This window comes from Nasonia vitripennis, chromosome 2 (assembly GCF_009193385.2).
Source record: "Nasonia vitripennis strain AsymCx chromosome 2, Nvit_psr_1.1, whole genome shotgun sequence".
Taxonomy (NCBI): domain Eukaryota; kingdom Metazoa; phylum Arthropoda; class Insecta; order Hymenoptera; family Pteromalidae; genus Nasonia; species Nasonia vitripennis.
The window spans coordinates 18,082,956-18,108,692 of record NC_045758.1 but is presented as its reverse complement, the minus strand read 5'-3'; the positions used below and the strand labels follow the sequence as shown (position 1 = coordinate 18,108,692).

Here is a 25,737-nt window from a genome sequence, read left to right as displayed (position 1 = left end):
GAGAGAGAGAGAGAGAGAGAGAGATGCGCGCCCGGCGAGAAGGTAGCTTGTGCGTGAAAGAGACCATACCGGAGGTCGAAGGGTTTATTTTACCGCGCACGGCGCGAGTGTGTAAGGGACTATAGTGGAGATGATTGCTGTAGAGTGTGTTTCGAGACATGCTAGAAAGAAATAGAGAAAGGAGATGTTTGATGATTGTTGCCGGAAAGCTGTAAGTTTCGTAGAGCCTGCGACGAAATTGAATCGGGAAGCTGTCTAAAGTTGAGGAAAACCCGTAAATCCACGTTCGTTATTGCAACTCGGGAAATAATATCATATTTTCAAAAGCACCTCATACAACTCTGTCTCATAATTATAAAGATGAATAAAAATGCATTAGCCTCAATTATCTAGAGCAATATATACACATACAACTTACTTGAAAAAGTATACAGGCATTCACGCATAAATGTCTAACTGAAACGATCTGCATAAATTACAGACTCCGTAATAGTCATGAGTCTTGCAGAATGCATTAATAACCCATGCCCGCACATCGCACTCCTCGGCCATAACTCCAGCAAACTAGACAAGCAAACGCGAAAAAGCTTGTACTTACTTATAAACACACACATCATGAGATTTAATGACTTTGCGATAGGATCGAGGATATAACTGAAAGGGCCATCCTGCCGTGTGCACATAATATAAGGTATACGCGGTTCCGTGCGCCGATAAGCATCGCATCGACAAATTCCGCTCGAAGGGCCGCCGAGCCGGAGTAAAGATAATCATCATCGGCGTGACTCTCGCATTTTGCTGCCAGCCGGCAAGGCACGCTAATTACTTAATTGAAACGATAAGGGCTGAAATACGCTTTCTGCGGCCTCGTACGTTCGTCCTCAAGCTCGCACAAAGCTTCTTTTGCAAAACGCTAGATTAATCTTCTTTATGCCAAGCTTATGAGCATTAAGATCTTATTATCGATGAAAATTGCCAGGGAAAAATGAAGAAAAATATCTATTAACTAACCACGATAATCATTTCCGATGGAAAATTTAGTTTTGATTTAAGTTTTCGCGGTTATCTTGTTAGCGTTGAAATTGTTCTCATTTTATCATAATAGTATCGAAGTGTTACCCACCTTTGCCTTGAAATTAAATTCGAAATTAAATTCGAAATTATTTATTAGGCTGCGTCAACTTTTATAATACAGTATTCGTTATGTTAAAAAGCTGGTAGATTTGAAAAATGGGTTGACGTGAAAGGGTGGAAGTGAAATTGGTGTAAATTATAATGCTCGCACGATAACGAGAGTAAAATTACTTCAATTTTAGTGAGGAGACTCTATGCTCGTGCACGCTTTCCTATATAATTATGATGTTCGTTAAAAGAAATTTTGCGCACATTTTGTTTTGCATGTATAATAATGCATACATGGTGAGTACGCGTCCTATATTTGGATTATTAAATTTAAAAAAAAGTAAAACATTAATCATTGATTCGAGAGTCTTGCTTTTATTTGCACTCTCTACGATATTTTCGAATTTCAATTGACGTCAGAAGCAAATGAATGGGGAAATAAAATTTGAATACAGATTCATGCGCGGAAAGCAACCGACCCCTGGATAATTTATCCACTTAGTACACGCACTCGTGTAATTCACATCATGCTAGATAAATCAGTTTCATCAATTACTCTTGTTTCACCGATCAAAATTACTCGCTTTCATTTAATATATCCTATTGTGAGTGGAGAGCATTGCAAACGCATTAAAATCTGCCTCTCGTTGTTGTGTAAGTGTTTACTTGCGCTCACAATTGGAGAATGGGAGAATTAAAAACAAAACCGTTTTAGCGAGCGCGCAAACGAGCCGGGATCAGATAAATTGTATTAACGATCATAAGTTTGCACAAGCAGATGACAATTCGATCCGTTAGTTTTGTGAAATGCGCTGAGAATGACGAAGCGAGAAATCAAATGTGTTTTTCAAGATTCAAAAATAGAAAAGCCCCATCATTTCAGTGCACCCGGGCTTCTTCAGCTCGACAAAGCGTCGCAATATATCCTCCCTCGCTCCGCGTCTTGCGCTCTCGTTTCGAAGAAAGTGATCACAGCGCGAACTACTTGAAAAATTACAGACAGCCCTCCGCAGCTGCACATCCGGGGCAATATCATTTTCATTCCCCGCTTCTACAGAAGCGGACGCGCGGCGACGACTTCCCGTGGTTTGTCCTCGCGCCCCTTCTCTCTGGCCGTCCGACGATATAAGCAACCCCCGAGTGCGCGCGCAGTCCTCCAAGACTTGGGGCTGCGGCCGCCAGTCGGCGCCAACTGGAAGCCTACCGTCGCAGGTGACCATATACGCGTATGCGCGCGCGCTCGCAAGCGAGAGAGAGAGAGAGAGAGAGAGAGAGAGAGAGAGAGAGAGAGAGAGAGAGAGAGAGAGAGAGAGTCAGCAGCTCCGCGTGGCGCGCGCAAATGAAAGCTCCGCGCGCGCGTGCCACCGCCTCCGCTGTCAGTCGTCCGGTGCCCCGACACGAGCAGGGCTGCGCGAGCTGCTCCCCCGCTGCTGGTAGTGTAGTATCGCGTCTCGCCTCCTAGTTCTCCCTTTAGCCTTCTCTCTCGCTCCATCCACAGCTTCGGAAGCGCGAGCGCGCGCCGCGACATGACATTTCTCAAGCGCAAGTGCAGGTGCCTCGAGAGTCGAGACCGTTAGAGGACTGTACCCCCCGATGTCGTCGTATCGTTTCTGAGCACAATATTTTTTACGTTCCATCGTCCGCTCGAGTTTTCAGCGGGCCGAACGGCAGTTTTTAAAAAAGCCAAGGCCGATCCACGAGAGTTTGACGAGGAGGAAGAAAGAAGAAGGAGTAGAGTGCCACGACGCCAGCTGTTCAACTCGAGGAGAGATATGAGATTCCGGCGCGGCGGCTGGCGAGGAAATTTCGAAAAACCGCGCGCCGCGCTCGGTCGTCCGAGCGGCGATCGCGCCGCGCCACCGCTCGCGCGCTCCGCCGCCAGCCGCGGTGCTCTGTATGCGCACTACCTGCCGACGTAGTCGCCCACGACGAAAGTCAGCCGCTGCCTCGATTTCCTCGAAATATCGAGAGCCGAAGTTACCGCCTCACCTGACGCACGTCGGAATGGGCGTCGGAGGCAGTTCCGAGCACCGCGAAAGTACATCACGCCGATGTAAATAGAGTGCGCGAAAGACTGTGAGTTTCTCCGAGCGTAAACAAGCGGCCCGGGATTTTAAACAAACCGCAGGCCGATCGAAGGCCGACGATTATTTATTTACAACGCCGAGAGCAGGACAGAGAAGGAGAAAAAAGAAATAAAATCGATGGGAGCGAACTGGGCTGCACACATTTCGTTCTATTTATTCGACGAACGAAGCGCCAGGCCACGAAGAGCGAGAGCAATAGTCGGATTTGAATCAGCAGCGCACGCGACGGCAAGCGCCGCGCAATAAGGTCTCGATTCCGTTAATTCAAATGCGTCGACTTGTAGTTCTCAGAGCAGCGAAAGGAGTGCGTGCGTGCGCGGGAGAAACGAGCGAACGTCGCCCGGGGAGCCTCGCACGTCTTCTTTCACTTCCGGCAAGGGGCAGTTCGCTGGGTTTTCCCCGCGATACCGCAGCCGCAGCGACGACACACGACCAGCAGTCAAGATAACTGGTGATTTCTGCCGAGGTTCCTTAGTTGGCCAGTCTCACTCGCGGCCAATCGATTAGAGTGCTTCGTGTCTCTCTTTCTCTAGCTCCTCCGGCACTTTTTACCTTTTCGAGGTGATTTGAGGATCGATTTTCTTTTTCGATCTCAAGAGGCTCTCGCAGTTCCGTTTTCTTTTTCCATCCCTCCTCTCTCTCTCTCTCTCTCTCTCTCTCTCTCTCTCTCTCTCTCCCTCTCTTTCTCTCCACCGCGGTGATGCGTGTGCGGCAGAGGCAATCAGTTAGCGGCTGATTTGAGTAGATACGCCCGGGACCGGTCAGCCGCGCGCCAGGAGCGATGCGAGCTTCTTTGACACCAATGCCGCGATACCTCACGAGCTTCGAAGAAACCAACGACGCTGGAAGCAAGCAATAAGTGGGCGAAGAAGAGGTAACCGACTAGCGGCAGAGGAATGAGGAGAGCTGAACGCTGCAGGAAGAACAAGGGGCGGAGAGGGGGTGCCTGCTCGTCTGGTACTCGGCGACGTCGAGATTCGAGGACAAAGCGTACCCGCGCGCACACACACACGTAGAATTTATTCGATGACGAATGAAGAGTGCGGAATAGAACGAACGAAAAGAGGCTGCCTACATGTCCTATCGGCGACTCGGGAGTTTCAGCACGGGTACACTCGCAGCTCGAGTCCCGCTTTTGATACAGGTCGAACGCGAGACTGCGAATCGGGCGAGTAATGTTAAGCGTATAAAGTTATTAAGGCGCTAGATTATAAGGAAACAAAGCGAGATAAGAAGCGGAGTAGAAGAAAGCCAAGGAGGAGGAGGAGAACTGACGTCTACATGCTGGTTGGCGGGTCCAAAAACGTAGAATATTTTTAAGGTGCGCAGCTCGTGCGAGCGCACGAGTGCTCACACAACAAGTATAAGCCTAGTAATCTAAGAGTAAACACGGCGGTCCAAACGTTTCTTCTCGACCAATCACGTACACACACCGAGCGGTCCAATATTTTCCTCCTTACCCGTACGTCTGAAGAGTTTTTTTCTCACCGTCTCGCGTGGTCCAAGATATAGTGTCTTAGATCCTCTTTTTCCAAAGAAAAAAAAACAAAATATAAGAACAGAGCAACCTCTGTGCGACTAACCTCAAAACGAAGACCCTGCGTATTATACAGAAAGCGACGTGTACCAAGAGTTTAAATTAAAAAAAAATATATATATATATATATATATATATATTCGTATAGATCGAGACATTTATCCGCGACGCGTGTGCTATTTTTTACAAGAGTTATATTCCTAGTTACAAGAGTAATTAAGCGAGAAGCCGGAAAGAACGCAGCACAGTGTTAGTGTTGAAAGAGTGCGCGCAATGGGCAAGGAAACCGGCGATGCGACCTGACGCTGCTGCTGCCGTGGCTAGCACCTCCACGAGTCGCCAGTGATATGGCGTCGTCCAGCCGCTACAGCAGCTACAACTGTCTCACTAGCTGGGACAGCTACGATCGAATTCCAAGGTACGATATGACGCTTCTCTGTCCCTCTCCCTTTAGCTCTCTGAGTAGCTGCTACTAGATTTCGCGCGACCGATACCTAACGTAGCCGCTGACGGCGCATGTGTACAAGAGGCGCGGGGAGTGCTTGTGTCAAAGGCCGCGCGTCGCGATTAATTACTGTTGACGAATAGACGATGCAAATCAGAGCTCCAGACCTTTCGTGAGAGACATCAACAGAGGGGACGTCAAGAGAGGCCGCGGAATGACGTCTCTGTACATAATTATTTCCTCTTGAATTTCATTTAGCGATACCTTTTTACCATCAAATTGTAGATATGAGGGAGTACATTTTTCATACACGTCGCAGCCGTTTATGTGGAAGAAATTTGTAATTTCGTAAGAATATTTGAATCGCAAACTTGATATTGCCATATATAACAAGAAGATTTCTTCGCGGTTTATTCAGCCCCGTATATAGCTATTTCGGTAATACGCTGGGTTCCTGCTGGTTTACACTTTCTCGTCGCCGCGAAGCACTCCTCAACATTGTATACACATGCACAGTTCGGCCTAATTCTCCAGCGAGCTCGACCATCGCGTCACCTGGCTGAAAATGAAAAAAATAAAGAGCAAGAGGAACGACGACGAGCGAGCCACGAATCACCCCTGGACCTCGCTGAAAAGATCCTTAGCATACACTCCGGCCTCGCAGCACCTGGTCGCGCGATACGCGAAATCACGTTGTGCATAAAGGTATGCGGCTGGTGTATCATTAAGGCTCCGGTGTAGTGTTTTTTCCTGCGCTCTTCTAAATAAATTAACACGCGCGTGCTCGCATTTTTGGTGAGGTTCATACATGTGCAAATCCACAGAAAACCGGACACTTCAGGGGGTCTGAGTGAACAAAATTGAAATTCGAGGGTACACCTACCAGACCAACTTTTTTGGGTTCCTTAGGCCACCCAGAATCTGAAAAACCTTGGGTTCACGCGATTTCGAAATACCTATTTTTTTTGCCGGACAGTTTATATTCTCGCATGGGAAATTAATATTGGAAAGATTAACGAAAACTAGCCTTTGCTCTACTGTAGGTACTCAATGTCCGGAGGCGCAATCCACAATTGTGTATTAATACGATCAAAGTATCCGAAGAAAGCTTTAATTTCATGGCTGGTGAGTTAAAAATTGTTTTCTGGGTAAAAAGTTGTCTAGGCTTGAAAATAGCGAGTTTTCCCATTTTTTAAATCCTTACAACTTTTGATCCGAACGGTCAATTTAAACCATCCGACCCTCAAATTAAAGCTCTTTTCTTTTACTTTCGCTTTCAAAATTTTTATTAAAAAATTTAGATTAAACATTTTACTGGTTTCATCAGCTATATATAATCCCATCAATTGTGGCTTTTTTTATCTTTTACATTGCCATATATGTAGCTGATAAAACCAGTAAATAATACATTACGATACGTGTGACTTAAATGGTTCTTTTTTACACGGTGCAGTTAGCACCCGAGCGTAGCGATGAACTATTTAAGTCAAGAGTATCGTATAAAATTTTATAGCACAGACTGCTAAAATCCGCAAGTCTCGCCTATTCGTGACTAAAGTAGTCCTTATTTGCACCGTGAGGTTAGCGCACGAGCGTAGCGAGTGTGATAAACACGGTGCAAGAAAGGACTACTTTAGTCACAGATAGGCGAGACTTAACAGCGGATTTTAGCCACACTGTTCTATAAATATTATTCCAAATTTTAAAAATAAAAGTAGAAAAAAGAGCTGTAATTTGAAGGCTGGACGGTTAAAATTGACTGCTCGGATCAAAAGTTGTACTTTTTACCAGGTAACCATTTTCAACTCACTAACCCTTAAATTAAAGCTTTCTTCGGATACTTTGATTGTATTCATACACGTTTTTGAATTGCGCCTCCGGTCATTGAGTACCTACAGTTAGACAATGGCTAGTTTTCGTTAATCTTTCCAATGTTAATTTCCCATAAGAGAATTCAAAGTGCCTGGCAAAAAAATAAGTATTTTGAAATCCCGGGAACCTAAGGTTTCTTGTATTCTAAGTAACCTAACGAATCCAAAAAAGTTGGTCTGGTAGGTCTGCTCTCAAATTTCAATTTTGTTCGCTCAGACCCCCAAAAGTGTCCGGTTTTCCGTGGATTTGCACATATGTGCGCCGCAGTTCTTGTTCTGCCACACTTCCTACTTTCGCCACTATGTGTGTGTGTGTCTGTGTATTATACGCGAGCCGCTATACTTTTTCACAGGGAGAAAGAATGTGGGTTTCTTTCCCCAGTGGCGGAGTGCATTATGCCGCGTTAAACAAATCGCGTGTACTTAAGTGGCCCGTACGTGATGCAATTTTAGCTTGGGCATATGGGGGAAGGGGGTGGAGCTAATAGGGTCGGACGCAGAGCTGCCGGTTCATCGGAGACACGAGAGCGAAGTGACGCTAAATTTATGAAGCGGACTATTCCTAACCTCGCGCTGATGGATTGTAAGAAGAGTCAATGAGCGACGATACGGGGGACCGAAGGTTCCTTTTATTGTGACCCACTTCTGACTTTGTTGGCGCGAGATGGGGAAATCATTCAGCTGTAAACGACTTTCATATACTGTAGTTTACATGTTTTCACAAGGAGACTAAGTAAATTGGATATTTTTCTTCAAGCATATTTGATTGTCCTCTCTGCAGTGCGAAGGATCGCGATGAATCGTTGCCGAAACTCCTCCTGCGAGCATATTATGCTCACTTTATATCATTCAAACATCTCAATCATTCGAATAAAACGCTAATTCGTGCCTGTACTGGTATTTTCAAAAATAATTTAAAAACAAAAAATTAGACTGATTTCATTCGTCAACGTCAAGTCGACATCGCACATACTCATAAATTCGTCAGATAACAATTATTATTACTCGCTCGGTCATTCCAATCATAATAGTCCCGCGATAATTCGTCGATATTCCGGCCTCAAAATTTCCGGCCTTCGTTATCGCTTGTCTGCTGCTATTGCGGTTAGATTCAAAGGGAAATAACGCGAATTAGAAGAGGGTTGGGAGAGCGGACGTTATGGTGGCCGGACGTCGGTGGGACAGTAGTTCGTCGAGAGCTTGATTCTACGCGCGACTGGTTGCTAACTGGCGCACGTGCGTTAACTGCTCGACCAATTTTCCGGTCACCCTTAGCGCACGGGCAAATGTTGGAGCGGTTTGGAAAACTTATCAATATGCGCAACTATGCCACCCGAATCTCCATAACTCTTCGAGATAATTGAACCGCTTATTCTATATACGATACGGAAACGGATGTTTGACAATTATTGAAATGGAAACAAATTAGCTATACCTTTACAGCTGAGTGAGTCAATTAACAGCTATTAACAAAGTCAACTAACCACATCCAAACCGCTGGAACAGCAGCATAAGCAAGCTAAAGACAAAGCCACTCGGAAATCCCTCTATCCGAAGACCGAATCATCAGCGCAAACACATAGCCTCTCGCAGATATAAGCTATACATAACTCCCGCATACGCCAACTTTCTGTACGGCCAGAGAGCGGGAATATCCGAACGCCAAGCTTCAATCCTCGACAAGCTCGTCTTATTCGGGTGGGCTCAACGTCTCACGTTCCAACCAACAACAAAGGAAAAGCGCCCGCCTGCGCGTGCGAAAAAACCCGGAGCAAGTCCTCGAGAAACAAGTGTATAGTCGTAGGCGCCTATATCGCCCGGGACAAGTGGATGGTAAATATTTGATATCCTATAGAGCGCCGCGCCCCGCTATATGTACGCGCGGTCTAGTTGTGATTATTGCGACTCTGAGTGTAACTTGCGACGTGCGCTTGTAGCTGATGGTATGGCACAATGCCCTCGAGCGCGAGAGACAGTGTTATAATGCATTTTAACAGTTCAAGTCTCAGTGGGAGATGCGCGCAGATAAAACTGGAGAATGGTGAGGGAAGCGTTCCCGATGATTTGCCCGGCTGCGAGTTCAAAGTTTACGGCTTCTACTATATACACAAGGACGAACTTTTCGTGCCGATTGTTTTCTGGATGAATGCGCGCGGGTGCTGATAGCGATTATTTTTCATCGTACTCGCAGCTCTCAGCGTGTCGTGCGAATATTTCACTGGTTTATCAGAAACAGTTCTATTTAGTTTTCACTGCTGAAAGTGGAATGTTCGCCACTGGATGAAGATTCCTGTGTTAGCTTTAACGTTTTAATGGACGGAATCGTCGAACGCATTCTTATCAAGAGCCATCATCGCTAAGTATCAGTATAGATTATGCAAAGCCGGCTGTTCGCCGTCTTATTAGCCGGAGACGAGGTAAAGCACTGTCTCGAGCTACTACGTCAGTTAGATTCATACGATAACGCTGGCTCGGTGGTCGCAATCCCTCCCAAAGTCCTTGAATTTCAATCAGTTGGCTCGCGCTTCTCTCCGAGAGAAGAGACTGCGGTTCATCTTGTCGCACGACTTCATGGGGGCAAATCGAGTTTCATACAGCAGCCGCCTGTGGCACAACTTCAACTTTTTCACTTATTCAAACGCTGTTCTAATGCAATTGTCGATAATTCGAAGCTCCGACAGAAAAATGTATCGTAAATACGATCTAATAGAGCTCGATGGCAAGGCGTCTGGCAGAAAAAATAAGGGAATCGCCCAAGACATTTCAGAGAACTGCGAGAAAAAAAAGAAATACGGGGTCTAGAAAGCTGAAGCTCACCTCGATTCCAAGGGGATTTCACACTGATTACGCGCGGCTTCACGATGGCAACGGCAACGGCAACGATACTCTTCTCTTCTCGCGATACTGCACGTACTCTTCTGGCGTGTCCGATTTGCCGTATATCTATCGTATAAAGCCAACCGAAAGAGCGCGAGAGATTTCTTATTACGGCCGCAGCCTGCGGAATCCTGCTCCTTTTTCCTCGTCGACCGCGCTGCCCGTTATATACAGGTATACATACGCTGCCTCGAAGGTAACCGCAGTGCCGAGTGAATTCTCAACGCCGGCATACGACATATCGACGCAGAGGTGAAAAAGATCAAGGCGATAGGCGTTTGGAAAATTGGAAAATAGTACGAGAGAAGAGTGGACCGCGAGACGCGGCATGAAGTAATCGCGAAGGATTTGTTGAGGGATTACGCCTGATGCGTATGGGATGGATGTAGGGATTATACAATGATATCGCGCTATTAATTACTGAGTGGAATTATTGCCTTGCTTCACTGCATTGGCGCGGTATATAGAACCCAGTATTACGCCGGGCTGTATTAGTACTGAATAAGTTTAAACGCATGCGTTGATCAGATTGAATAAATTATAAAGATAAAGTTGTACTAATAAATTGTTTTGTATAAATTACACATATCATAGAGTGCTTTGGAAAATGATAAAATTATATATCTTAAGAAATTAAGGGGATGTCGTCGATAAAGCTTCGCAAATCTGCCACGAGGTATTTTGTATTTCCAAACTTTTAGAAAAATAGAAAGTCCGATCAAATTTTTCTTTTGGTAGAACAATTCATTAAACTTAACACTGCGGCGCTACAGACACGGTTTTTCATTTGCAAACTTTATTCAAAAAGTTTTATGTAATAGAAAAACAGTGTTTTTTGGGACGACCCTTAAGGAGATATCGGCGCTAAAGCTTCGCAAATTCTCCACGGGGTATTTTGTATTTCGAAACTTTTAGAAAAACTAAACGTCCGATCGAAATTTCCCTTTATAGAATGATTTATTAAACCTAACAATAGAGCGCTACAAGCTTGATTTTTCATTACAAGCTTTATTTAAAAAGTTTTATGTAATAGAAAAACCAAAATAGAAAATTAAATTACGTGAAACCTCTAAAAAGAGATGAACGAGTGTACCTCGTTTTGCAAATCCTTTTATACTCGTTCCATTTTGTCATCATAAACTTTCTTTATTTTGTCTAAACCTAGGCTTATAAAATTTGCTAATTCAACTAGAATACTGATTTTGAGAGCAAAAATAGTATATTGTGAAACTAGGGGGGGGGGGGCTATATCTAACGAGGGTGAGATTTGAGCACGAGTTGGAGTCGAGGGCGCCGAAAGCGCCCGAGACGAAGACGAGTGCTCAAATTTCACCCGAGGTAGAAATTGCCCTCCCCTTGTTGTACACTGTACTTTTTTTAACAAGTGTCTGTAAAGACCCGTTTTCATGCATATAGAGTGAATGGTAAGTTGCGCATTTTGAGTCGTAAACCACGCTCTTTCAAAAAATATCAATATTTTTCAAAAATTTGCAAAAATTTGCAAAAATTTGATTATTTTTGAGTGTTTTTGAGTGTTTATGAGTAGCAAGAGAGATTAGCCATTCTCTCCCGCACGCTCGAAATGAGCAGCTTGCCATTCACTTTAGAGGCATGGAAGCGGGTCTTTTTCATGCACGTGTTAAGAAAAATCAGTTACTAGCACTAATAAAGTTAAATCAATTAAAACTAAGCAAGATTAACAAAAAACTACATTATGCTCCTGTAGCCTAACTTTATATTCAATCGCCCTTATTTCAAACGGTGCCAAGCACTAACGCATATGCCATGTCGGCGGCACGCATGAACATTTTGACTTGAATATAAATGTACTCAAATTCTTAGTATCTTTTCATACTGTATTAAAATGCATTAATAAACCGTTGTAAATAAATCTGTGTATTAGAATCTTGCAAGTTAATATAAACAAACGTTACGAAATTCATTCGACCTTATATCATTACAAAAATAATTAAGAAGCTGACGATTTATTGATGTTCTACATCGATTTTAGATACATATTAGATATAAGAGTAAAGAGTTCGAAAAACAAAATTATCAATCTCCAAGTTTGCACAATGTAGTATATAGTTTTAGTTGTCGCTTGTGTCGTCGTCGGTTCCATATTCCGTGGAAACACCGATGTGTTGTTTGACGCTATTCCTACTCGTGTACACGCACAGCTAAACAAATTTGTTGTTGGCACTTATTGTTTTTGATATATCACCTCTAGTACAATATGCGTTGTTATGCGACAATATTGATTGCCGTGCGTGCTCGTGGATACGTGATGTGACAGAATTGTACGACGGGCACAAGTATAATCTTATAAAAACTTTCCACTATTGTTATCAATATTTTTACGCGCCATGTCTTGTTTTTGTGAAACATTGGTTTTCTTCGCGAACTTCTTTCAGACTAATTTTTGAAATTGTGCTAGGTTATAGAAATTCTGGAAAGAGGACATGAATATGTTTCATCGATATATGTTATTATATGTATTGTTTTAGAGTCAGAATTGTTTTGACTTCATATATGATTCTATAAAGTTTTTATACTTTTTCGTTTGACAAATAAAATTATTTTGAATCAATTTTATATACATAATCAATTATAATTCTCTTACATCATATAATAATTCTATAACCTTCGATAATGATTTTTTTAAAGAAAAATTCAACATTAAATTTTCGAGTTTTTATATGGTAAGGATAATTAGCGGAACGCGTCTAAAATCAATAGTAATTGTTGTCACTCCCGTGAGTATAAATATCGTCGCATGAAAGAAAGATGAAAAGGAGTTGTGATAGTTGAAGGAGAGTAAATAAAGATGCACTTTAATAGATTTTTCTATTCAGATATAAAACTAGCAATCGTCATACAAAATGTACGAGGTGAACGGCTTCGTGTCCTGAACAGAACTAAACTGCTGCTGCAGCCACCCTCGCCGAGCCGCCGCTCGACCCGATCGTAGTTGATCGTTTTAAAAAAGCATACATTCTCATTTCGTGCTCACACGCATACAATGGCTTGACTGTATCAGAAAAACTCGAGAAAAAACTCGACGCCTGCGTCGAAGCTGTCCCCGCGCTAATTCATACATACGTAGGCCACTATCGAGCATACCTATTTCGCAGATACGACGCATCTGCAGCCTTCTAAGCAGAAGAGCGACACTTCGCCTCTCTTGCCTTAGTGCTACATGGCCACTGTAGCCTCTCCTGCTAACAAGCCATTTCAATGATTAAGGGAGAGAAAAACGACACTCACTCGATAACTATAGAATCAAATGAGCCGCGAGCCTACACTGTGGCTTCTGTAGATCCATAGTGCGATGCGCCTATCTACGAAATTATGTATGTGGGAAACAGTCATCGAAAAATCGCCATAAAAAACGCGCATGCGTAACTAAAAATCTTGTTTTTTACGAATTGGTAAAAAAAAAACAGAAAAAATAAGCCTTGGTAGATCAAAATCCAATTTATAGAAGCTGAAATCTTAGCAATGCAGTTTTTAGTTAAGCTTAAAATTACAAAAAATTGCGCTTTATGGTGCACAATAAAATAATGACAAACGATAATATAACTTTTCCACGGTAAGAAGATAAGTAATTTTATTCTCTTTCAGGTACATGTTAAGCAATTTAGTTTTATCATCTTTTCCAATGACTTAATAAAACGCGCCCACAAAATGTTAGAAACGGACTGTTTTCCCACTATCAAAACAAAAAAGAATGAGACTTGGTGGGTTAAAATCTACTAAGTATACGTATCGAGCGTATACGAACACACACAGACACACACGCGCGCGTACAGACATTTTCCAAAAACACTATTTTTCGACTACATACATTAAAAAACACTTCTTACATGTTTTTACATAAGCTATAAAAATTACTATTACGATGCGTCCTTATAGGAGGAAAGCAAAATAAAAAAATATATACATCTAAGTTATACATGATATTAGATTTTAAGGATTAGATAAATGTTAGTGAATATCGCAACTGATACATCATTTTATTTTTATTTGTTACAGGTGAGTTGCAAGTCTTGTTATTCGTATAAAGTAATCTACTATGTAAGTTAACAAACGTATAAAAAAATTATTCAACGCAATGCTATATATTGCTTCCTCCTAGAGGAAGCTTTATAATAGGAAAATTTTTGACTTCATCAAAAACAGGTTACAAATTCATTCTGAGTTCTTTGGAGTTCTAATCACATGTTTTTAAAAACTAGCTAAATCTAATGCGCGCTTAATTTTCTTGAGGAAGTTCAAAATCGCAACCATTTAGACCGGATATTCATTTTTGTGTGTATGTGTGTATGCGTGAGTGTATGTATACCACAATGTCAATTAAATTTGGTATCTATGTTTTTTTGAATTTTTTAAACATATTTTCTCTGATCTTTATATCATCTTGATCGCATTGTTACAAATAATTTAGCTATAACGAATTTAAAAAAGAATAATATTACCTACTTGTCTCGCGATTGAACGCAGCATTCGACTGCAAACTCAAAAAAGATGATTTGTTTTTAATTAAGCTATACCTCCTAAAAAAAAGATGATAACCTCGTAAAAATAAAAATGAAGATAGGTGAAGACTCAAACTATGTATCACAAAAGTTTCAAGTGATTTGACTAATTTGTTTTTTTTTATCGCAAACCTTATATGTAACGTTGCTTTATTAAGAATTGGAACAAAGGTTTCTGCATACAAACTTTATCAACTCTATAGATAAATTCGATATCTAAAGTTCTTTAGCTAATAAATGGTCGAACCACACAGTAGCATATAGGTTGTTCGCGCGTAGCACAGCTGCGCTTATCTTTCAACAAAAGTCCACCACGTATAATTCCAAAATGGGCGTTGGTCATTGTGGATCGATCGCACCGACCGAACGACGGAGCGACTCATTAATCGATATTAAATAGAGCCTCTCCTCCCGAGTGACGAGGCAAAAAAGTCGTAAAAATAATCGCTCGAATTGTGTACGTACATTCTATATGCTCAACTTCAGCGTGCTATTATTTTTTAGGCTGAATTATGTTTTTTCTTTTAATATGACTAATACTTGGTGGACTTCAGAGCTTCAAAATATTGGGTAATGGTTTATTTTTAAGTCGAGGAAAAAAAGTTCAAACTTTTGTCATTGATAAATATAGTTGTTGCTTGGTTGTTTAATAAAACTTTAACTGAATTTTAGGTGCAAGCAAATTATTTATAATTCAGACGATGGGACGAATTATTTTTAACACGTTAGATCATTGACTTTGGTTAGAAATGGATATTTGAAAAAAATAGTAAAAAAATTTTTTGAGTAAATAATAAACTAGTTTGCCTTAATAAAAAATATTTAGGCACACGATGCTTCGTATTTTAAGAACATTCTAAAGGCTAAACATGTACAATAGCGCATTTTGTGCATTCATTCGCGTCCTCCGGGTGCAATAAGTTCTCACACAATCCCACACGATTTTAGCACACAGCATCAGGATGGGGACAATGCGATCTATATCGGATCATGACGCGGTGGAATGCGAATTGATCTGTCGTTATAAAACGTGCAATATTTATCGAGGGTGTAATTTATTATGATCACCTGTCATATTTAAGAAGTTGGTTGTGAATCGTCAGCGCACAAATTGTCTATCTCAATTTTGATATCACTGATCAACTTTTATTTCTTCTGTTTCTAAAATAAACTTTGAATTCAAAATTTTTTTAAATATTTAAAATTTTCTATACGTATGCTTCTCTTGGTTGATAAGTCACAACTAAGCAGAGAGCTCTTGCATATGAGCCGTCAGCGGCGGTCGCGGCAGAGACACAACGAGCTTTGTTTCATCTCATAGCGCGACAGGCTATAGGCGACGGAGCGAAAGACGCGTGGCAGCGTAAGCCGTGGAAAGTTTCGCCGAGGAGCGTCAAAGCCGACGGCTAGGTGCATGGCTTGTACGCCGAAATGTCGCTAAAATTTCCTAAAGGAACTGCTACCGACGTTAAGGAGAGGCACTTGGCTATTAAGCTTTCTTCAACGTCTTTGTCTATGAAGGAAGGGAATTACGGAGGGAGAGGAAGCCGCGCACGCGATTGCAAAAGGCACGATCAGACCAATGAAGTTATATTTTCTGATTGTAGATAGAATCAACTATAGACAACTTTAGAAATATTTTTTAATTTTTGAAAAATTAAAAAAAAATTAAACTAATATTTTTTAAGGAGGTACTTTACAGGAAAATAATATAGAATAGAACCATTTTACTGCAGTTCAATGATATTAAAGTCATTATATCGTCGGTCCCTACGAAGAGTAGTACGGTTCAGATTTGCTACGAAGACTAGTACAGTTCAGATTTGCCGCGAAGACTAGTACATTTCAGATCTTTCCCACATGAAAAAATCGAATTGTTTTGGAGGAAAGTTTCGAAATTAAAAAATTTTTTATTGAAAAGAAAAAACCGCTGCCAATTCATTGGCAGGTAGCTTCCTCCAACTAAATTTATAGGTCCAATAAATAAAATATTGTTTTAATATATCTATATATCTGCTTGCTAATGTATGAGGGGGTTTTTGATACATAATTTAATATAAGTTTTGGATAGTTCATTGTCCAAAAGTTTGCAGACTCTGTTTTTGTATTATAGAATATGAACACTGTCGTCAATTTTTTTTCACAGGAATTCACGCATGTTTACATGTGTTCCTAACCGACCTAACCATCAAAACAACAGGCTAGTCATTAGATAGGTCGCTCGCGCAATTTTCGAGAAAACGATTTTTACATTTTAGCTCTTTAGTGGAAAACCGCTCGACGAAATCGTTTAAAATTTCAGCAGCAGATAGCTTTTTTTATGGTAAATTACCAAACAAAATTTTGAATCATTTGACTACATTGTTTTAGAGATATAAGGAATTAAAAAATGTTAAAAAAAAAATTGAAACCTTGATATCTTACAAACCATAGGGGATTGAAAGCTGTGCAATGAACTTAGACAAAACACATAAAATAACTACTTTTTTCCGAAATCTCAAGTGCAATAAGGCCCTTTTTTCGTCCGTAATCAAGGCACAAAACAAAACTCATTTTTTCAGTTTTCGATTTATTACTAAAAAAATAAGTGGTCAAATTACTTGAAATTTTAATGGGATATAGTTTGACACGTTACCCATGGACATAATTTTTTTTCGCGAGGTTATGACGTTTAGTTTCAGAGATATGAATTTAAAAATAATCACCTATTTCATTTTATCTGCCGAACAAAGCGGTCGATCCCGAGCACCAAACGAGGAAAAGTAGGTAATTTTATTCTCTTTCAAATGCATTATAGCTGAATTGTTTGTAACAATGGGATGATTGAAAAAAACGCGAAATAGTGTTTTTCAAAAATCAAAAAATGGCCATAAAAAAGATATAGTTGAGAAAATAAAAAATAACTGTTTTTCCCGAATTTAGAATCCAAAAATATATATGCATGTCAAATTTTATTAATATTGACGGAGTAGTTCCAGAAAAATTACGGTATACACACACACACACATCCATACGTACATTTTCTAAAAACACTTGATTTGAACTTCTAACACACCAAAAAGTATTATCTAGAAGTTTTGAAGAAACTCAAAATTTTACTATTACAAAGCGTCCTCTAGGAGGAAGTAAAAGAAAAAATTAATATTAAATCTCATAACAACTTTTTAAGTTTCGAATTTTTTTTAAATTTTCTGGCATCTTTAAAAATATTGCAGTTCTATTTAACCACAATAACTATTTGTTTTCCTCCAAAACAATTAGATTTTTTCATGTGGGAAAGATCTGACATGTACTAGTCTTCCCGTACGTAGGGACCGACGATATGATATAAGGATTAATCAAATAACAAAAACATAAACAATGTTTTATAATAACTAACGTACTTAGATATGCAAACTTCATAAACAATTGTATGCAACTTTTAAAGTTTTTATTATTTCTTGATTTGTATCCCAGTGAATTTCCATAATAGAGTTTTAATGCAAATTTTTTGTCTTTAGACAATTATAACTTCTTTTATTAGACATGGACTTTAATATCGTCATTGTAAGAGATTAAATTAGAGTAAAGACGTCATCATTTTTTGTGGCATGGGGGATTACTCTCTTAGTAACTATTATAATACGTTATTAATAATAAATTATCCTCATAGTCAAAGGTCGTTAAAATATACGAACCGCAGAATGAATGGCTTAGATAGAAAGCGAACAATTTACTTTTGTTTAAAACGAGTGAACTCGTTTCTGTAGAAGCACGAATTTTAATCAGAAAGAAAATCACGTAATATACATGCACCCGCTTCTAGCGACCCTATCTAGCAGTATTTTTCCAGCTCGTTCAAGTGACTAGCAACGCCGCGCAGAAGAAAAAACAAAATAAAATTTGCAGTACGTAGTGGTAGCTAGCGTATAGCCAGCCGATTTAGCGCGTAAAGCGAAAGACGAAAAAAAAGCAACCAGAGGTATAGTTTGGAGCCGCGGTGCATAGTGGCAGTAGCCAGACAGAAACGAGGAGAGTAAAATCGGACAAAGAAGGAAAAAAGTGAGTGGTGAAATCGGGTGGCGGCGGTGATGGGGGGAGGGTAGGGTTTGGACTTTATAGAAAACGTCCGCTAGTCAATTTTGCCTGGCCAGCCGAGCAAACTCTCGCCGCGTTTCGTCCGTCTCTTGCCAGCAACAGAAAATGGTCCATTCGTACGTATACGAGCAGCAGTCGGCGTTTCCCCAGCCATACCCCTTTCTTTCTCGCTTTCTTTCTCGCCTGTTCTCTTGTTATAGAGCGATGACTTTCTTTCAACTCTCTCACCCTCTCTCCCTTTTCTTCTCCTTTCTCGCGCGATGTTTTATTTACCCCACTTTTACCCTGATGCTTGCATCCGGGTGTTTATTTATTTGCGCGTCCTCTCCCTTGTTTTTCCGTCGTTCGGTCAGCTGTAGCTGCTGAATCGCGTAATGTACCTACAGCCTGCAAGAAGCGGACGTGGACACAGATAATTTGTCGAGCGGATAACCGTTTTGTATTCAATTTAAAGTGTGTGCAAAGCGAGGCGATTGTTAGCCCGTTTGTTCCGCAAACCTTCATTTCGTATACACGAACACTGTATTTTCTCTAATCACTCATTTATCCTTCACCGATTGTAATGCTTTGCTCATTTAGAATGCCCACAGTACAGCAAGCGTATTTACAAAGGCAGGATCGCCAATTCGAAATGATCTTAATAAACTAACGGGGTTCACAAAAAATTGCACCGACACTCTTAGATAATTTGTTACGTTCAAATAATACGTTTAGAGTGATAACATCCGCCATCATATACATTATTCGAATCATTATATATTCTTATTTTTATAACGCAAATTTAAATATCCTCTTCGTTTTGAAGTAGAATGCATTCCAGGAATTTGCAATGAATAATAATATTTTGAAATCGTCGTACTCAAAAAATCTGGCGGTTGTACTGGGCAGCACTTTATTTCTCTTTTCGACTCTCATTTACTTCTACGTTTTCCGGTCCCTTTCAGCGCTATCATTCCACACTCTTTTTGTCCACATCCTAATCGAAATACCTTGTTCTGGACAGCGTAGCTGCCGCACATTTGTACTGAAATCGTATTCCCCGTAGCTAAGCGGACCTCGTTGCCTCACTTCTCTGTTAGTAAAACGCTCGTCTCGCAAGCACACTGCAGAAATATTTGTCGTCCTTTATCAAATCACAGCGTGAAAATGGCAATGATGTTAAAACGGTGATTTTCAATATTTTTAATACATCTGTTGGATTATAGCTTTTCATGGCAATTTCTTAAAGATAAGTTATAATCACGTGTTATCCTTGTTAGTTTCTGTTAACTATTAGTGGTTCTTGAATATGAATTCAACCGCCATAAGTTAATAGTTAAACTTATGGCGGTTGAATTCATATTCAAGAACCACTAATCGTATATTTTAGATTGTATAGATATATTACTTAGTGAAATCATTTGCATAAAAACATTTTAAGCATCAAATCGTCATCTGTACTTTTTGTTTCGATAAGAGTATATTGCAGTGCGCCGATGACACAGCTTCGCGAAGTCCTGCGCTAGATAGACAGATGACGGACGTTTCGCAATCGACAAGCCCTCAATGATACCTAGTTCGTAGCCTGCGCATGTGATTGGCATTTAACCCAGTATATTTATGAGAGGAACTTTGCCGCAAATTATACGCTCAAATATACAAAGTCTATTATCTATTTCTTTTTTGGATAAGCTTTCCATTTGTTATTTTTTATCCATTTGTTTCCATCTTTAGCGAAGTAAATGTTATATTATTTGTTAAAATATATCTCCTCGTGTATCGCACCATAATTTTGAAAGACTGGCAAATACTAACGGTCTTCGATTATTCCAACTATCTTCATACTATATAAAGCTATTTAATATACTTGTCATCGTAGTCCTGACGGCATAGCCACTGATATGACCGTGGACCATTACGGTTTAAATATCAACCAAGGTTTTTTATCGCAACATAATTTAAACTCCTGAGTTGGTATTTTCCGATCTAAAAAGAAATAAATTCTTCGTATAAACTTTAGAAAAAAAATGATCACTAGACTACTACATTATTTTTTTTAAAATAGATGATTTCGTAGAAAAATCATTCAAACTATGAAATTAAAGCTTTTTCAACATAAATTTCGAAACTTTAATTATGTTTCAAGAAAGAGCCAAATGTTATAAAATAAATATAAAACAAAATTTTTGAAGTAATTATTATTTCTTAACACGTGCATGGAAAAGACCCCATGCATCTAAAGTGAAAGACAAGCTTCTCATTTCGAGCGTACAGGAGGGAATGATTCCTTCCCGCTGCTCAAAAATACTTTAAAATTTTTTAAAACTTTCAAACAAAATTCTCAAAAAAGTTCAATATTTTCAAAATTTTTCCATATTTTTATTGTAAATATGGAATTATCCTGTAATTTCCCTTCGTTTATTTCATTTTTTTTAATATCTCACCGTATTATATAAATGAATTTTGAAAGTTGCGTACGACTCAAAATGAACAACTTCCCATTCACTCCATATGTATAAAAATGGGTCTTTACATGCACTTGTAAAAAAAGTACTGTGTGCAACAAGAGGGGCAATTTCTACCTCGGGTGAGATTTGAGCACCCGTCTCCGTCCCGGGCGCCTGTGGCAGATTCAGATTTAGAAGATTAAAACAGTAAAACTTTCATTAATTTTTGGAATCCAAGGTCCCAGCGTCAGGATTATCGATGAAATTCCGAGATTGTGATATGTGGAAAACAAAAACAAAGACTTTTCAACAATAAGTATACGTTAAAATTTGAAAAGCAAGCGTTAATAAAAGCAATGGACTCTTCACAACCCAAGCATAAAATTCGCTGGTTATTCACTACCCTGTCGATTGTTGCCTATATACATACCTGGCCAAAATCTAAGCGTGAGAAGCTATACGCTACACATGGCCTCCCAAGCGAGGTTTAAAAGAGTCTCGTTAGTACCGTGGCACTGGCGATAACGAACTCTCGAAAATCATTGAGCTACGATAACCATATAGTTTGAACATCAGAGCAGATCAAGCCCTGCGGCTCCAATAAAGGGACATCGCTACAGAAGCATCGATGTATATACGGTATAGCCCCCCCCCCCCCCTCACACAGATGCTACCGACAAAGTTAAGCTCACTTTGCTATTTTCAGAATTAGAGAGGTTAAATAAATGCTAATAATGGCATCAGAACATTCTGTCGTGAGAAATTGTGATCGTTATAATATTATTTGAATAGAAATTGAAAAAAATGAAGAAATATTCCGCAAAATGTATATTGTTCTATGAAATAATTCAAAACCTTTACTTTCACGCGCGTCTCTACATTCGATTAAACAAATTTTTAATTTAACATACGACACTTTATTTTTAAACCAACATCATTATAACCGAACTTTCTGGCAGAATAAAAAAAAAAGTAAAAGCAGTGAAACACTAGTGCGGTTCGTCTATTAATTATGTGGACAACATCGTTATCTTTCGGTGAGCAAATATCGCAGTTGCTGCTCACTACTCAGTCAACGTTACGGGTAATAATTAGCAGCAGTAGCAGTACTGCCATTGATTTTGTATTCGCCCTGTGTATGACGAACTTTTCTAATTATTTGCTGAATTCCGAACTGCCTTTCGTGCCCACACAAAGCAACTGCGGTGTACCGATTTTTTCTTAACTTATCTTCGCCGTTTACTCGCCACCATCAAACGCGATTGAAAAAACCGCAGCCAATTCTTCGGCACGTAGCTTCCTTCAACATTATGCATTGCTTTAATATCAAAATTATTTTACTTCATATATATTTCTATAAAGTTTTTGTACTTTTTCGTTTGATAGATAAAATTATTTCTAATAAATTGCATAAACATAATCAATTATAATTCTCTCTCTCTTTCTTTCGCATACCTATAATTGTTAAACTGATCTCCAAGAGTCATCACCCTCTCTTTTTTACCTGACACTCTATTTACTATCTTATATATTTGTAAACAGGGTGTTAGTTTTATTAGTTGATATTATTACAAAGATTACGTAAAATATATTTTATTAAAGTGTGTAAGAAAATGAAACATAATGGCAGAGATAATATATCAATATACATTTTGATGATATCGTTTCCTCACTACCAAGCGGTAGATATCTCAGCGCGTTTTTTTTTTTGAAGGAAATGTAACAGTTTTCTTTTCTCAACATTTTTCTATTAACTAAACTGAAATTATTTTCAATTTTCTTTTACATTTCCTTAAAACAATGTTTTATATCTCATCATTTAATGAGATTTACATATAAAAGTGTTAAAATGAATGATATAAAACTTTGTTTAAAGTGGTATCCCCAATTGTATAATATTTTCTAAATTAATTAACCAATAGTATGGAAAAGTGATACTTTCCACCCGATGTACATCAATTTAATAGCATATTTTTAGTTTAATAGAACAAAAAAACGTAATATAATGGACAATATTATGCAAAAAGGCCTAATCCATTTTTTGTTTTGTTTATTTAGAATGATTTCTCAATTGTTGATAGATACATATTATTTAATGAATTATATTTCTTCTAATAAAATAAGATAAGCATCTTTGCTGTACTTAGGCCAATTTTGTTTTATTACATTTAAGTCGTCGACCCTTATCCATTTATTATTTTTCCGTAACATGTTCGCATAATTGAAACAACAGAAATTATTCAAATAAACAATCTCAAAAATATCAACTCTACAATTACTTTAACAAATAATAAAGAAATAATATTATCAGCAATTTATAGATCGCATGATATGCACATAACAGAATTTTTATTAAACATCAAAAACCTTATAAAGCTTAACAAGAAATATAAAAATAACTTAATAATAGGAGATTTTAATTGCGATATTTTAAATCAAGATGTGGTAGACCAGGAATTCTTACAAGTATTTCTAGAGAATGGGTATTACCCGGGAATAACCAGCATAACTAGACCATCGACTACTAATATAAATAAGGGCTCTTGCATAGACAATTTCTTTATTAAGCTAAGCAAGATAAAATACAAAACTTTCACACTTAGTGTCCCTTTCAATGATCATTACCCAATAATGATATCGCTAAAGGGCATTAAAAACAATTCTAGTCATAAAGAACATAAAAAGATAAATTACAACAAGCTAAGGAAAGCTGTAGAAAGGGTAAGTTGGTCAGACATCTTATTAATGTCAGATCCAAATCTGGCATTAAATGACCTAATTCTAAAAATCGAAACGTGCAAAAAAAGGCTGAATATAAAGTGCGAAAGAATAATCACAATAAAATGAAACCAAGAAAAGACTGGATAACGAAAGCAATAACGATATCGTGCAATAAAAAAGAGGAACTGTATAAAATATGGAAAAGTGATCCTAGTAATCTAACAAAAAAAGAAGCATATAATAATTATGTCAAAATACTTAATGGAATTATATACAAAGCAAAAGAAGAATTTGATAAAAAACAGATAGAAATGAATATGTGCAATCAAAGGAATTTGTGGAAAATTATTAATAATAAAATGGGTAAGAATCCTAAAAAGTGCAATAACATTAATTATATTATAAATAACAACAAAAAAATCACTGATGCAAATGAGATGGCCGAACATATGAACAACTTCTTTTGCGACATAGGTAAGCAGTTACAAGGCAAAATAAATATGCCAAAGAATGAGAAAATAAAGATGCCAAGCACAAACAACAAAAGTATTTGTATACACCCAACAAACTATAAAGAAATACATGAAATAATTAATAATATAAAAAATAAAAATAGTGGAATTGATGGCATCAATACTCTGACTTTAAAAACAATACACGAGTATATTTGTGATCCTCTGGTTCACTTAATAAATCTGAGTTTGGAAAAGGCAATATGGCCAGAAGCTCTAAAAATTGCAGAAATTATTCCTTTACACAAAGCTAAAGAAAAATATCTACTAAACAATTACAGGCCAATTTCGCTAATATTTAATATTGCAAAAATTTTCGAAAAATTGTTACATAAACGTATACTAAATTTCTTTGATGAATGTAGCTTGTTCTCAGATAAGCAATTTGGTTTTAGGAAAAACAGAAGTACTAAAGATGCCCTCTACCAAATAACAAATCAGATTTATAATCAACTTGACAAAAGCAGTCCTATCGCAATCACTTTCTTTGATCTTGCCAAGGCGTTTGATACGGTGGACCATCAAATTCTACTTGACAAGCTATATAACTATGGAATCAGAGGAATCAGTCATGAACTTATAAAAAATTACCTAAGCAACAGAAAACAAAAGGTAAAAGTAAATAACAAAGGAAGCCATTTCAATACTCTAAGCATGGGTGTACCTCAAGGTACTATTCTTGGGCCATTACTCTTTATCATCTACATCAATGATTTACTAGTTACAATGCCAAACAACACAATTTTATCTTTTGCTGATGACACCGCAGTTATAAATACAGGTAATGATTGGCAAGAGGTTGAAGCAAAAATGAATAACCGCCTTGACAATATACTGTACACGTAGAATTTGGTAATACCGCTACTAGTATCTCAAAAAATCTAAACATAAATATTCATGGTAAACAAATAAAACGAGTTGATGACGCTAAATATCTCGGCGTTATTTTCGACGGCAACATGAAATGGGATATTCATATTAACTACATATATAACAAAACTAAATATTTAACTTTTTTGTTTTACAAGCTTTCAAGAATTATGTCTACCGAGAATTTGAAAATGCTATATTATGCATTGGGTGGTGCATATACAAGCACAATTGGATGTCTTCAAAGTCTACAGAGCAAACTACTCAAAATAGTAAACAAGAATAAATTCTTAGTTGATAATCAACCACTTAATTTGGAACAAACTTTCACATATGAATCACTGATGTACCATTATATAAAACTACAGGATAACTATTTAAATTCAGATAAAACCACTAGGCACAAAAGTATACAAATTCCCAAACGTCGCAGAAAGATAAGCATAAAAATAGCTATATAAGAGCTTTAACAACCTTCAACAAATTACCAAAAGAACTTAAGGATTTAACAAACAACAACATCAGAAAGGTTAAAATTAAAAAGTGGATCAAAGAAAACAGCCTATAATGCAAAATAAAACTAATACGTCCATAACAACAAAAATTGATTGTCGAAGAATAAATTACTTTTTTAACTCGAAGTGTTGTCTAGAA

General features: G+C 38.5%; 1 protein-coding gene across 10 annotated transcripts in view; it reads left to right on the top strand.

The window, feature by feature from the left end:
- LOC100119391 (potassium channel subfamily T member 2) overlaps positions 1-25,737 on the top strand; it is a 240,894-nt gene that overhangs the window by 126,382 nt on the left and 88,775 nt on the right. For 2 of the 10 annotated variants that reach the window (XM_016989189.3, XM_016989188.3), the window contains exon 1: positions 2,507-5,164. The exons of the other annotated variants lie outside the window; for them this stretch is intronic. In XM_016989189.3, coding sequence (XP_016844678.1) covers positions 5,094-5,164 — 71 coding nt within the window. In that variant the 5' untranslated portion in view covers positions 2,507-5,093. Of the gene's footprint in view, positions 1-2,506; positions 5,165-25,737 lie in introns of those variants that run through there. 10 annotated transcript variants of the gene reach the window in all.